At 40.3% G+C, this 14,257-nt stretch overlaps 1 protein-coding gene across 2 annotated transcripts in view; it reads right to left on the reverse strand.

Annotated features, from left to right (window-relative positions):
• Nucleotides 1-1,422: 1,422 nt before the first annotated feature.
• Nucleotides 1,423-14,257, reverse strand: part of ADGRA3 (adhesion G protein-coupled receptor A3) — a 50,637-nt gene continuing 37,802 nt past the window's right edge. For both annotated transcript variants that reach the window (XM_081207604.1, XM_081207605.1), the window contains 5 exons: nt 13,512-13,627; nt 6,023-6,146; nt 4,839-4,984; nt 3,116-3,211; nt 1,423-3,011 (listed from right to left, as the gene is read on the reverse strand). In XM_081207604.1, coding sequence (XP_081063730.1) covers nt 1,763-3,011; nt 3,116-3,211; nt 4,839-4,984; nt 6,023-6,146; nt 13,512-13,627 — 1,731 coding nt within the window. In that variant the 3' untranslated portion in view covers nt 1,423-1,762. The remainder of the gene's footprint in view (nt 3,012-3,115; nt 3,212-4,838; nt 4,985-6,022; nt 6,147-13,511; nt 13,628-14,257) is intronic.

Below are 14,257 nucleotides of genomic sequence, written 5' to 3' on the forward strand. Positions count from 1 at the left end.
TTTTACTGCAGAAAGGAGCTGTATGAAAAGTCTTCCATTTTCAAACCAAAAGACATACACACTTTAGCCAGGTAAAAGAGTGTCATTAAAAATGAAGTTTTGATGAATGATTTGGGTGGTAGAGAAAGAGATAATGCATTATCTTCAATTAAGTGAAGAAGTGACTCCACTAGAAATGGATTACATCCATTAGGAGAGCATCAGTGTGGCCTGGAATGTAAGCTTTTATGTCTAGGTTCATCAAAGAAAGCCTCAGCCACTGAGCATTCTCGTGTTTAACCTGTTTTTGCTCTGTAAAATGGAAATATCACCGTGCACTACAAAATGACTGACAGAATGAAGACGTTGTATGCCAAAGCCTGCTGCTTACTAAAATTGTTTTACTGCTTTCAAAATTGTCAACAGATGTCCCTCTGGAACTGAACTTTAAAGAAAATGAAGCAAAACTGGAATCTAACTGGCTTTGGAGCTGAAGAATGAGGGAACATGATATATTGCCATTATTATTGTTTTGTTGTGTTTCGTTTTGTGATTCTACCCGTTTTCAATGCTAGATTTTTCTTATATAGCTACTCTAGACTCTCATGACAGGAAGGGGTAAACTTAAGAATTAAAATAATAAAGGGTCCAACATTTGGGGCTTATGCTTCTTGCACAGAAGTCCCCTTGCACTTTAGTAAATAACTTTTTTAATCGAGGGGTGGGTTTTCGAACTGTCATGGAAAAGAAAAATGTCAAAAGCCCTCTAGGCATGTCCAAGTTATTCGGTATGCATAAAACAGCTCTCTGGATCCCAACTTCAGGTAGATCATGCTAACATCTCAAGTTTCAGACTTCAAGTTTCAAAACACCACTCACCAATAACTCTGAAGTTATTGCTAAAGGGAAATCTGAATGTTAAACATTTGCCAGCTAGTTTTTATTGATATGTTACTGATGTTTTTACTGACATCACTCGTGTTTTTTTACTGTTGTTGCACTATTTTTATGTTGTGTAAGGTTGTACACAGCCTTGCTGTATTTCCTATGGAAGTGTGGTGTGAAAATAATTAAATAATACCCTGCGCACCCCTGTAACACAAGAAGCCTGTATGAAAACTCACTTTGTCAAGAAGAAGTACTGAATGACATGAGTTCTGGCTGTCTTCTGCAGTTGAGGGAGAGGCAGTACAAACTTAACAGAACACACACAACTTTCTATAAAGAACCCTAATAGATCAGGATGTGTTATGTGCAGGGACCTTAAACTTTTGAATTGGAAACATTTTAATAGATTTTTTTTTTCTTGTGCAAGGAGGTCCTGGATAGAAGCACCAGCCTAGAACTTACCATTTTGGCAGTGTGTCTTTTCTCAGCAACTGTAATGTCAGATTTTAGGCACAACACCCCACCACCTGACCGTCTGAACCAATACTGTGCATATGGATTTTAGAGAAAGTTATTTATTTTACACATTTAAATATAAAAGTGAAATGTGATGGACATACCTAAGAGAGAGAATGTTAACATGTAAAAAAATACTGTCCAATTCTGCATCTCAAAACAGAATATTATAATGAAAGATTCACAGAGGAGTAACAGATCTCCTGCAAAAATGTCACAGGTATACTTTTAAAAAGTATAAAATATTTTAAAATGGCAGCTCTCTCCTACCCAATACTCTCCCTGCTCAACGTACCCATGTCTGTAAACTGTGGAAAATTATTCATAGCACGGAAGAAAAGTTCCATTTAAATCCTTTCAAGGATAATGTCCAGTGGCACTACACAGTAGTTTCATGTTTCCATAACCCAGTCCTGATATTGCCAGTGCTGTCAGCAGTCAGTAATGTCGCATCCCGGGCACTGCTTTTTAGTGGCCCGTTCTGGACAGCCAAATTTAAGCCATAGGACTTCTGCTGCCCTTCCAGCTCGGCCACTATGGGCTTCCTAAGTACATCCTTTTTGAAGTTGGTTGGCACTGTCTTTTCGGTATTCCTGTGTCCTTTCTGAAGAGTGCTGCAAGCATCACCACTGCTGTCTTGCTGAGACTGATTATACTGCCGCTCCCTGTAGGCCAAATAAGCTCTTCGGCTCCTTGAATGCCCTTCGCTGATACTTTGACGGGGTTTGGGCATGCCATTTTGGATGCTTCCTTCCACGCTGGTGGGGACATCGTAAGCATACTCCCGCAAGACGGTTAGCCTGCTGGCACGATGCCCTTTACTCCTGTTTTTGTGATGGCGACCTGGGTGCCCATTTGTCCGTAAAGGTACCTCTAAGGGGGCCACGTGCATTTTGATCTCATTGTCTACTGAGTGCTCAGTAAGGCTGTTATCGAGTGGAGGGCCTGTGTTCAGCGCCAAGGGGCCCGCAGGACACTGAGCTGCTGCAGCCTGTATATTGGTCAGCTTACAGCCCGGAGAAGAATTTTTTAAGCTTGGCGCACTTTTATTAGTGCATGAGGACTCTGCACTGCTATTGGTGCACTTGGCAGGTTCCCCGTTTGCCCCGCTCGCGCTGGAAGAGGGCTGAATGTTCACTTGTACCGAGTATGTGCTCCTTCCAGGGCAGCAGGTTGTGATCCAAGCATGTCGGACATCTTCCCGGTTGATGCAATGATGCGTTATTAGGAAACCACTAAGAGTTAAACACACAACTCCAAAAAAGCAGCTAAATACCAAATCCAAGGGGTAATATAAAGAAACAGCAAAGGCCCCGACAATCCACAGGGCCACGTAAAGAAATAAAGTGAGGCTCACGCCCAGAAGTTGAGCATGGAAACTGTGCTCATTCTCCAAAGCTGAGGTGGAAACCAGCGACACAGACATTGAATCCTGGTGGTTGAGGTCGCTATGTTCATTGGTAGCTAAACGCTGCTGCTCCTCAGCTGGCTCTTTAAGTTCAAATTTACGCTCAGGGTGCCTCTTCAGTTGTATAAATATGCTGAGAAAATACATGCAGTTCACGAAAATAATGAAACTGGAAGGTCCATAAAATGCTCCCAAGCTTGGTTCCCATGCCATCCAACAACTGCAATAAGACAAAAAAAAAAAAAGCAAAACGTGAGAAAGGCATCTGCTTTCATGTTACTCTTAATAATAATTTCAGTTAAATATATCCACCTAAATACTTACTATGCTGCATGAGGCCTGCTTCCATAATTCCTTATATTTGCAGCAGCTGTTATCCCACAGACTATCACAGGGATGCCACCACCAATTAGGTAGAACCTAAAAAACAAAGCAGATGCCAGTTAGCGGTTACAATTAAAGGCACACTCCAATTCTGAAGTATGACTAGAAAGCTGGCCCCAGGTCTTAGGCCGGGATAGCACATGGAAAGCAGTACCCCCCCCCCACACCCAAAGTTTAAATGTTGGTTGTTCAGTAGAAAGCTGAACGGCAGGGACTTTAAGGTAGCTGTTTCTGAAATACTAGCAGAGCCACATGCGGGACCAGCTAGATAGGAGAAGGAAGGGGTTTGGCTTTCTTAGACCAGGATTGGGGAACCTCAGACTTGCTGGTCGAAAGCAGGCCTCCCTTTCTCCACCCCCACTGTTCTCTGACTGATTTTCACCTTCCCTGGGTTTTTTTTCTGGCTGGCTGGCATGTATCGAACTCTGATAATGCGTCTTGCTTGCCTAGATTCAGGATAGAGAGGGATGTGCAAGTGTGTGTAAAGGTAACCTGTTCATTTACTGCTCTGGCCCTGCACACCAGAGGCTTGAAGCCCCCAGAGGGTTTTCCATTAGGGAATTTTGCCTTCTGGTGCGAGAATGTTCTCCTCCCAATGTCAGGTACTGGCCCACTCTGAGTAGCAGTGGTTCTGCAGGATGTCAAGTGAGAGTCTTTCCCATCACTTGCTTCCTGATCCTGCCCAGAAAGCATGTGGTCTGCTACTGAGCAAAGGTGTCTGCCCCAGCTCCTTCAAAAGAAGGGCTATACAAGGAATATTCCAAATGGATTTTACTTCTTGTGCTCTCTTAGGCATGCAAGAGAAAAAATATTTTGTATGACAAATTAACACAACAAGGCTATAAAGTTCCAGTTTTGAAAAAAACTGATCAGTTTCTGCCACCTTGTGGACAAAGCCAGATTAAACTAGTTTAATGGACAATGGCTGAAACATCTGTATGAAATATTAAACACACATTTTGAACCCTTGACAGAAGGGATTTTGAATGAGAAAAGAAAGCAAGGCCCTTTGTGGCACCTTCAAAGCCCCTTCAGCTGCAAACAGACTGCAAAGTCTTCTACTGAAGCCAATAGGGTTTGAAGCCAATTGGGTGATCTGGAAAAAGCTGGAAAAAGTGAATATGCTCCCCCCCCCGAAACCCCCCCCCCCACTTAATTTCTGGTGAAGTGCACACCAAGAGTTTATCCAGTTTGCAACCTGTTTTAGCATATAATGGAAGTTGGCTTGAATACAGTTTTATCCGTTCTGCTTAATTTCATGGCTTTATTTTAACTGCTCCTTTTACTGTCTTATTCCTGTTTGCTTATTTACTGTTATTTATATATTTACTGTACGCTATCCTGGAACTGAAATCTTCTAAAATAAATAAAAATAATCTTCATTAGCTTGTAAATCATAAACAATGAAGGGAGTAATTCAACCTAAAATATTTATATATGCTTTCTGATCTCATCTTGACCACTACCAGAACAACAAGCCACTCTCCCCACGTTATACCCTAAGCTTGGCACCCATGGAGATGCTCTAAGCATGCTGGTCATTTTTATGTTCCTCAGTCTTTCACTAATATTCACCTAGAACTTGCTGAGTTCCATTCAAAGTAGGGAAATCCCAAGAACAACACACTAATTTAAGCAGAAGCTGTACAATAATATTTCTTACCTAAGCATCGGCCTAGGAGGTGGGGGCGGTTCGTCAGGATCTTGACACCTCTTTGCCTTCCTAGTGACTTGCTTATAGATGTTTCTAGAAGTGACTCCTGTCCACAGTAACGTGGCAAGTGTAGAATAGTGCAGAACTATCCCAACCTGAAAAATATACAATAAGACAATTAAGGCATTTGCTTAAGAGAGATACGGTCTATTTGTATGTTTAACACACACAGGTACTCAAACACTTCTTCCACAACCTACTTACCAACTTAAGCCAATACCTACTTGCTTAATTATGGCAAGTTAATTTTTAACTCTTGGTTGGACAACTTGTTTTGTAATGATCGTTTATCGCCCTTATAACCGCTAGTAAGAAAGAGGACGACAACTATACACCCCACTCATTAAGGAAACAGGCTGTTCAAAACATAACATATAATTCCCAGGAAACATACAAATTGGCTGAAAGGCTGCAGTTTCTGAGAGGCCACCTACTCATTTAACTTTAATGAACCATTTGATGGGTTTGCTTCAAACTATGCCTTGCTTTGCCGAAGTTGGTACGTGCATTACTTTATACTGGTATACATGGGAAAGTGCATTTACAACGTTGTGTTTGTATATCGGCACTAAAGTACAAATCGCTTCATGAAGAGTTCCTGAAGCCACTTACCTGGAATGCTAATGGGCATGGTTCCTGACTGGATTAAATTCTAGATCAGTGCTTTTTGTGTGGATTATATTATCACTGGGATGGTGTCCTGAGGGGCCCTCAATAATCTCAGAAACAGCAAATGAAAAACCTTGAAAGCAGCTTTCCCTGCAATGTATATATTCTTGTGTGTGCTTGGCTGGGTGTGCATTCTTGAACACATTCCCAAATCCTCTGTAGGGATCGGGAATTATTTGGGGATAAATTTATATGGGAAAAGTTCTCTGAGGGGAGAAAACTTGAAAACCACTGGTCTAGATAACAGCATTCCTCAATAAATTATACTTTGAAACAAAATTCCAGAATTGTACATTTGTTTCCGCTTTAGCAGTTCTCTATAAGACGGCAACAGGAAACTGTCAAATTTTAATATTTCTCCATGGGAAAACGCCCAGCAACTCTTGACAAAATCATTGCCCCCACCCCTGAGCTCTTTATTACTATTTCTTTTCTTAGTTTTCTCAACACACAGTTTAACTTACTGCTTGGCAGATGCTAGCATTCTTGCTCTGGGTAATGCCTCCAACAAACATCACACATGTCAGGAAAATATGAAAGCTGAGGTTAACTAACATGTGCCAACTTTTAAGGCTGATCCTGATGACACTGTTAAACAACAGAAGCAAAGCAATTCTTCATACAAATGCTCAAATGTTCAATTATACAAGCATATATTTTTAACCAGAATCATGCTAGTTGCATCAACCTGAATCTATGTGGACCTTTATGATGAAAACTGAATTCCGCAATGCCAAATCACAGAATGCCCTCCCTAGGAAATGCATCTGGAGGAAGGAAATGTATCTGGATATAGCATTAACAGCTAAATCAGTATTTAAATACTTTGTACCTTCATGGAATGCTTTCCACAGCTGTCATGTATATTCAGCCTTATCAACCAATGTGAACAGGGTGCTCCCTAAATGCAGCTAACAACTGCACTTTCAGGAAAGCTTGCTTGTCATTACTACTTTCTTACTGAGATCTCTCTGAATTTTCCAAGAAACCCCAAAGCTTATTTAAGTATACTGGGCTAAATTATTAGAATTGTAGCATAGATCAGGAAATTTACCATTCCGCTGTTAATCTATGTTCTATAATTTGCCTGCTATTTGGTAAGCTATTTGGTTTTACAGTGGTACCTCGGGTTAAGTACTTAATTTGTTCCAGAGGTCCATTCTTAACCTGCAACTGTTCTTAACCTTTTTTTTTTTTTTTATAAGATTTTTATTGGTTTTACGAAATTTTTAAAAAACAAACAAACACTTAAGAGAACAAACATACACGTATAATTTCATAACATATTTTCATAAACCTCTTTTCTAAGACTTCCCCATACCCCCCCTTTCTGCATCCCAATGTCCATAATTTTATAGCAACTCCCAATTGTTACTTTCCAACCTTAATCATCTTAGTCATCTCTATATTCTAACCTTATGTCACTGTATCCCTTTGTTCCTAAGAACCAAAACATTCTAACATTCATTAAGTTTATAATAGTCCTTAAGATATCTTTTAAATTTTCTCCATTCTTCTTCCGTTGTCTCTTTTCCTTGATCACGGATTCTGCCTGTCATCTCTGCCAATGTCATATAGTCCATCACTTTCATCTGCCATTCTTCCAGAGTGGGTAAATCTTGTGTCTTCCAATACTTTGCGATGAGTATTCTTGCTGCTGTTGTAGCGTACATGAAAAAAGCCCTGTCCTTCTTTGACACCAATTGGCCGACAATGCCCAAGAGAAAGGCCTCTGGTTTTTTAGGAAAAGTACATTTAAGTACCTTTTTCATTTCATTATAAATCATTTCCCAGAAAGCCTTAATCTTCGGGCATGTCCACCAAAGGTGGTAGAAGGTACCTTCAGTCTCTTTGCATTTCCAACATTTGTTATCGGGCAAATGATAAATTTTTGCCAGCTTGACTGGGGTCATGTACCACCTGTATACCATTTTCATAATGTTTTCCTTTAAGGCATTACATGCCGTAAATTTGATACCGGTGTTCCATAACCATTCCCAGTCGTCTGACATAATGTTATGGCCAACATCCTGTGCCCAGTTAATCATGGCTGATTTGACTGTTTCCTCCTCTGTATTCCACTTCAGCAACAAGTTATACATTCTAGATAAATTCTTAGTGGTAGGTTCTAGCAATTCAGTTTCTAATTTTGATTTTTCCACCTGGAAGCCGACTTTCCTGTCCTGTTTAAAAAATTCCATTATTTGACGGTATTGAAACCAATTTTCCACTTTATGTTTCAATTTTTCCTGGCTTTGTAATTTAAACTTATCTCCATCCTGTTCTAAGATTTCCCAATACTTCGGCCATCCGACCTCCATATTGAGTTTTTTCACAGCATTAGCCTCCACTGGTGACACCCATCTAGGGGTTTTATTTTCCAATAGATCTTTATATCTTATCCAAACATTAAACAATGCTTTTCTAACAATGTGATTTTTGAAGACACTGTTAACTTTATCATACCAAAGATATGCATGCCAACCAAAAGCATTGTTGAAACCTTCCAGATCCAAAATGTCTGTATTCTCGAGGAGCATCCATTCTTTGAGCCAGCAAAAAGCTGCTGCCTCATAGTACAATTTTAGGTCCGGCAGGGCAAAACCCCCTCTTTCTTTAACATCTGTCAATATTTTAAATTTAATTCGGGGCTTTTTGCCCTGCCAGACAAATTTCGAAATATCTTTATGCCACCTCTTAAAACATTCCATCTTGTCAATAATCTGCAAGGTCTGAAACAAAAATAGCATTCTAGGCAATACATTCATTTTAATTACTGCAATTCGGCTTAACATTGACAGTTTCAAATTTGACCATATTTCTAAGTCTTTTTTGATTTCTGACCAACATTTCTCATAGTTATCCTTATACAAATTCTGATTCTTGGATGTTAGATAAACCCCTAGATATTTGACCTTTTTGACCACAGTCAAACCTGTTTCCTCTTGAAATTTCTCCTTTTCCATATCTGTTAGGTTTTTCCCTAAAACTTTGGTTTTTAGCTTGTTCAACTTAAATCCAGCTACCTGGCCAAACTGTTGTATTATTTCTAATACCTTTTTCGTACTGGTGTTTGGCTCTTGCAAAGTCAATACTAAGTCATCCGCGAACGCTCTTAATTTGTAATGTTTAGCTCCGACCTGCACACCTTTAACCTGCTGGTCATTTCTTATCATATTCAGCAAGACCTCCAGAACTGTAATAAAGAGTAATGGGGAGATCGGGCACCCCTGTCGTGTTCCTTTTTCTATCTTAAGCTCCTCAGTCACCACATTATTTACAATCAGTTTGGCCTTTTGTTCAGAGTATATTGCAGCCATACCATTCTCAAAACCCGAACCTACCCCCATCCTATGCAGATTCTTCTTCATAAAACTCCAAGAAATATTGTCAAAGGCTTTCTCCGCGTCTACAAATATCAATACTGCTTTAGTGTTTATATTCACCTCTAGCTTTTCCAGAATGTCTATAACATTCCTTACATTGTCCGCCAGGTGTCTTTTAGGGAGAAAGCCTGCTTGGTCCTTATGGATCATCTCCATCAAAACTCTTTTAAGTCTTTTTGCCAAAATGTCTGCAAAAATTTTGTAATCCACATTGAGCAATGATATTGGGCGGTAGTTCTTGAGTTGGGTCTTTTCAGTCTCTGACTTTGGTATGAGTGAAATGTAAGCCTCTTTCCACGATTCAGGTGCCCTTTTTCCCTCAAGGATCTCATTGCAAACTTCTCTTAATGGTTGAATCAACCATTCCTTCAGCGATTTGTAGTATCTAGAAGTCAATCCATCTGGTCCCGGAGATTTGCCCAGTTGCATATTCTGAATGGCAGCCTCTATCTCTTGTTCTGAGATTCTCTGGTTCAAGTCCATCTTACTTTGCTGAGAGATGTTTTGTAATCCATATCTTCCAAGGAATTTGTCTATATCTTCTTCATTTTGCGGGCCTTGAGTATAGAGTTTTTTGAAATAACTTAAAAAGCAATTTCTAATTTCATTGGGTTTAGATATGTTCTTTCCATCCACCTCTAGGCTTGTAACTGTATTTAGTTTCTGCCTTTTCTTCAATTGCCAAGCCAAAAGTTTACCACATTTATTTGCTGATTCAAAAGTTTTTTGCTTCATTTGCTTTATCTTCCATTCAATCTCTTGGTTCATCAATTCCATATATTGGGTTTGATATAACTTGATCTCTCTTAAAATGTCCTGAGACTTTGGTTTTATTCTTAATTTCCTCTCTCCTTCTTTTATCATTTCCAAGATCTTCTCTTTTTTCTCATTTTGTTTTTTCCTCTTTATTGAGTTTTGTTGAATCAAAAGTCCTCTCATAACCGCTTTACTTGCATCCCAGATCACTCTTTTCTCGACGTCGGTCCTCAAGTTTATTTCAAAATAGTCTTTTAGGGTCTTTTGGGCCTTCGTGAGAATCTCCTTATCTCGAAAGAGGGTGTCATTCATTCTCCATCTAAATTGACCAGTTATTGTGGGTTTCATCTCCATCTTCACGGCGTTATGGTCGGAGCAAGTTTTTGGGCAGATTTCCACTTTCTTAATCTTTGGAGCCAGTCCACTAGTAACCCAAATTTGGTCAATTCTGGTCCAGGTCATCATTGCTTGGGAGAAAAAGGTTCCCTCTCTCTCCAGAGGGTTCCTTGTTCTCCAAATGTCTATCAAGTCCATATTTTCTGTCATTTCGAAAAAAGTCTTAGGGAGTCTCCCTTCTTTAGTGACTGTTAATCTTTGTGCCTTGTCCATATTAGTGGAGACCACGCCATTCATGTCTCCCATGATTATCATATTGTAATCCAAATAGTCCGTCAAGGTTTCATGAAGTCTCTTAAAGAAGTCAGATTTGCCTTCATTTGGTGCATAAATTCCAACAACTAAGAATTTTTCTCCATGTACTTGTATCTCCACAGCCAGATATCTCCCTTGTTCATCTTTAAATATCATTTTTGGAGCCCATTTCTCCTTCACATATATTACAACTCCTCTCTTCTTAACTTTATCTGATGAGATAAATTCTTGTCCTAGCCTTTTATTTGAAAGTAATCTCCTATGGGCTCTGGTTATGTGAGTTTCTTGTAAGCATATCAAGTCCAATTGTTCTTTATTCAATATATGAAATACTTGTCTTCTCTTCAAAGGCCCATTGAGCCCATTACAATTCCAACTAAGGAATTGCAGAGCCATCTTGTTATTTTCTTAAGACTCCTCCAACAGCTCCAAGTTGTTGCTCTTCTTCTGATGGTAATGATTTTTGTCCAGGCAAGAGATTCAAGATGTCCAATGCTCTCCTCTGTTCTGCAAGTACGTCCACAGTCCCCTTCTGTAAATCCTCCTGGTATCTTGCCAAAAATTTGTCTTTGTCTTGAATTGTCTTTATTTTCACTTTCTTTGCCTTGTAGTCAAATGACAGTCCTTGTGGGAACTCCCACCTAAAACGAATAGAGTTCTTCTTTAGCAAGAGAACCAGGTCCTTGTAAAAGTTTCTTAAGTCCAGAATGTATTTTGGGATGTCTTTAAAGATCTGTACAGCTGAGTTTCCAATTTGCAGGGCCTTTTCGAAGTGTAATCCTAATATTTTGTCTCTTTCCTCCTTGGATCTGAGTGTAATCAAACAGTCTCTCGGTGTCTTTCTATCTTGCTTTTTACCCAATCTGAAGGCAGTCGTAATTTTAAATTCGTCTTCCTCAAGGTCCCAACAATTCACAAACTCCCGTGTCAAGTATTCCACAAGGCTGTCTCTTTCGTTCTCCGGAATCAGTCTTAATTTTAAATTTCTCTCTTTCCTCTGTAAGTCCCACAAGGCCAATGTTGCATCATGCTCATAGACCTTCTTGGCAAGGGGTTCTAGCTTCTCCTGTGTCTCTCCGGCAGTGGCTTTGGCCTCCTCGGCAATTTGGCGCGTGGTGGCGTTCTCCTGTACCAATCTATTTATAGATTCTGTATTCTGATTCAATCTTGCTGATATTTCTGTTAATTTTTGTGTGTTCTCTGAAGTCTGTTTTGTCAAAGACTCCAGGGTTTGGTTTATTTTAAGCAAGGCCTCTGTCACAGCTTCCATAGAGACGGCTGCTCCTTTGTCTTGACCTGTTGTTCCTGCTAATCCGGCTGTTGCGCCTGAAATTGAACCTCTTTTCTTTGCTTGTTGCAGCTGCAGCTGTTGTTGTTGCTGTTGTTGCTTGATCTTGGCTCTTGTCACTATCTCTTCTTGTGGGCCACTCATGTCAAGGTCAATTCCCACGGGGTTTGTTCTCCCTTGGAAAATTCCACTGTCTTAAGCCGTACCGAACTTTACTTTATCCTCTAGAGGGAGCAAATCAAAATGGCCATAGAACAAAATTTCCAAGTACCAAAACAAAGGAGACAGTCCAAAAAGTGAGAAAAAGGGGAAAATTAACACAGTCCAAGCCAATGTTACTAAATCAAATTGCCACAGTTGCCCAATTTATACTGTTTCTTCTTGTGATATACAATAGTCAGGCAGTGTAAAAACTTTGTATCAAAGTATCACTTCACAGGGAAAAGTCAGTTCAGTGTACTAAGAAGGCAGACCGTTTCGTAAAATCAAACAGATGAGACAGCAGATGTTTTTTTTTCCTCCAAATAAGTCATGCAGTTAATGGTCAGATTCGCCTCCCCTCTGCCCTGCTTGCTAGAGGGGAGATCAAAGGTTTAAATGTCCGGTTTAGCTGATCAAAGGACAGATTTAAACGGATGCAGGTTTAAAGTTCCGTTGCTTTCGCTTTCATGCAGTCGGGGGGAGGCAGACTTCCTTTGTTTAGATCTCCCCCGTTTTTAGCCCAATTTTTAAAAGTAAAAGAGTCCCAGTTATTTTTCAGTTCTTACTCACGGGGAATCAGTCCGAATTTCTTTTCAGGAAGGAATCGGCGCTCTCCGCTTATGGCGACGCGGCTTCACTTCGCAGGCTGGGTAGCGACTCTCAGCACCGCGCTCACTCCCGATGTCGATCCGTAGCCTTTAAAAAGGCTCTTTCACGGTACCGGGGGGCGCAAAGGTGCCCACCGAGTCTCCTTGTTCTCAGGCTTCTGCGCCTGGGATTTTAGGGGTCCCCCGCTTGCCGTAGCGGGTAAGACCCGAACTTGCGAAGCAGTCCTTCTCCGGAGCTCGGAGCTAGGACCGCCATTAAGCGCTGGCACCGACCGGAAGTCTGCAACTGTTCTTAACCTGAAGCACCACTCTAGCTAATGGGGCCTCCTGCTACCACCGCGCCGCTGGAGCACGATTTCTGTTCTCACCCTGAAGCAAAGTTCTTAACCTGAAGCACTATTTCTGGGTTAGAGGAGTCTGTAACCTGAAGCGTATGCAACCTGAAGCGTATGTAACCTGAGGTACCACTGTACTCAAGCTGGTATGCTTCTGAACTGCTAGGTTGGCAAGAGCTTGGACAAAGGAATGGGAGCTCATTCTGTTATGCAGATTCTGTTAAGCCATATGAAAAAGCTGTCCCACTAATTTATACATCATCTAACAGTGGGCCAGAATGCATTAGCTTCCTGTAAGGAAGTTGTTTAAGTAACAGATTACTCATTTTGTTTTGGTTGGGGAGGATATGAACCCCTTAAAGAAAACAACTCCTTTAAGTGTAGATTGTAGCAGGCAATACATGTAAACGCAGAAAGAGTGGTTCTCCCAGAGATTACCAAAGCTATGTTTGAAACAGCACTGCAAGTTGAAATATATAACACAGATTGAGACTGAATCTGGACTAGATTCTACTCTTATTGGTATGAACTTATGAAAAGGTGGTTGATAGGCATGCCATTCCATTATCCAGCTACCTGATACTTTGAAGCAAACTAACCGGCATCACCTACTAATTTAACATGAGTCTATATTTCTGGTGCTGGACTGCTGTGTAAACATAGTAACCCGAGACTAATTACTTGCGTTTTGTCTAGATAGGACAGTATGAATTCAAAAATCTTGATACCTGTGATGGTATAGGTAGCTAACTTTGATCATCAGGAGGCACATCAAGAGAATCACAGCTGAGGCATAGATAACTGGATGTAAGAGGTCAACTGCCTGGGCATACCCTGTCAAATCCTGAAAGACAAGACGATGCAAATGATTAATTATATTTATAGCTGTATTTGGTGTAAGGATTGTTATAATCACAACTGCCCCATGAAACCGTTAAAAGAACAGCAGAACATCTGAGCACAGTCAGAGCAGTCTTCCCACTTGAGCTCCTTTGGGAGTTCTCAGTTCTAGTCCTTGATCAGGAGTCCTTAAAGAGAAGACTGGTTCATAGTGCAGATAAAGGGGGAAATTACTGAGGCTGCATGAGTCACTCAGCACAATATAACGGCCAAATTTATGAAGTAATGCTAACAACTGAGGGGTAGCTGACACTCTCCTAAAATTAACCAGGTTAACACTCTTGTCAAATTTTATCCATATGAATGGATCTTTGTCAGAGAAGGTAACGTAATATTTATTTTTGTTCCTCCAGGTGGCACAGTTATATTTTACTTGAAACTGATTCCCTCTTTAAATATAAACCGAACAGTAGGAAATGTTTCCTTCTTTCTTTTTCTTCTTTTTTTTGCAAGCAGGCTGTTCCTTTTCATAGAAGGATTAGGTGTAATTGCAAGAATCAAAGAGTAAGAATGTTCAGTTGTGGGATTATATTGATTTAACTTTTTTTAAAAATACCTGTCAATACCACCAGTT

This window comes from Podarcis bocagei (assembly GCF_964188305.1).
Source record: "Podarcis bocagei genome assembly, chromosome: 9".
NCBI lineage: Eukaryota > Metazoa > Chordata > Lepidosauria > Squamata > Lacertidae > Podarcis > Podarcis bocagei.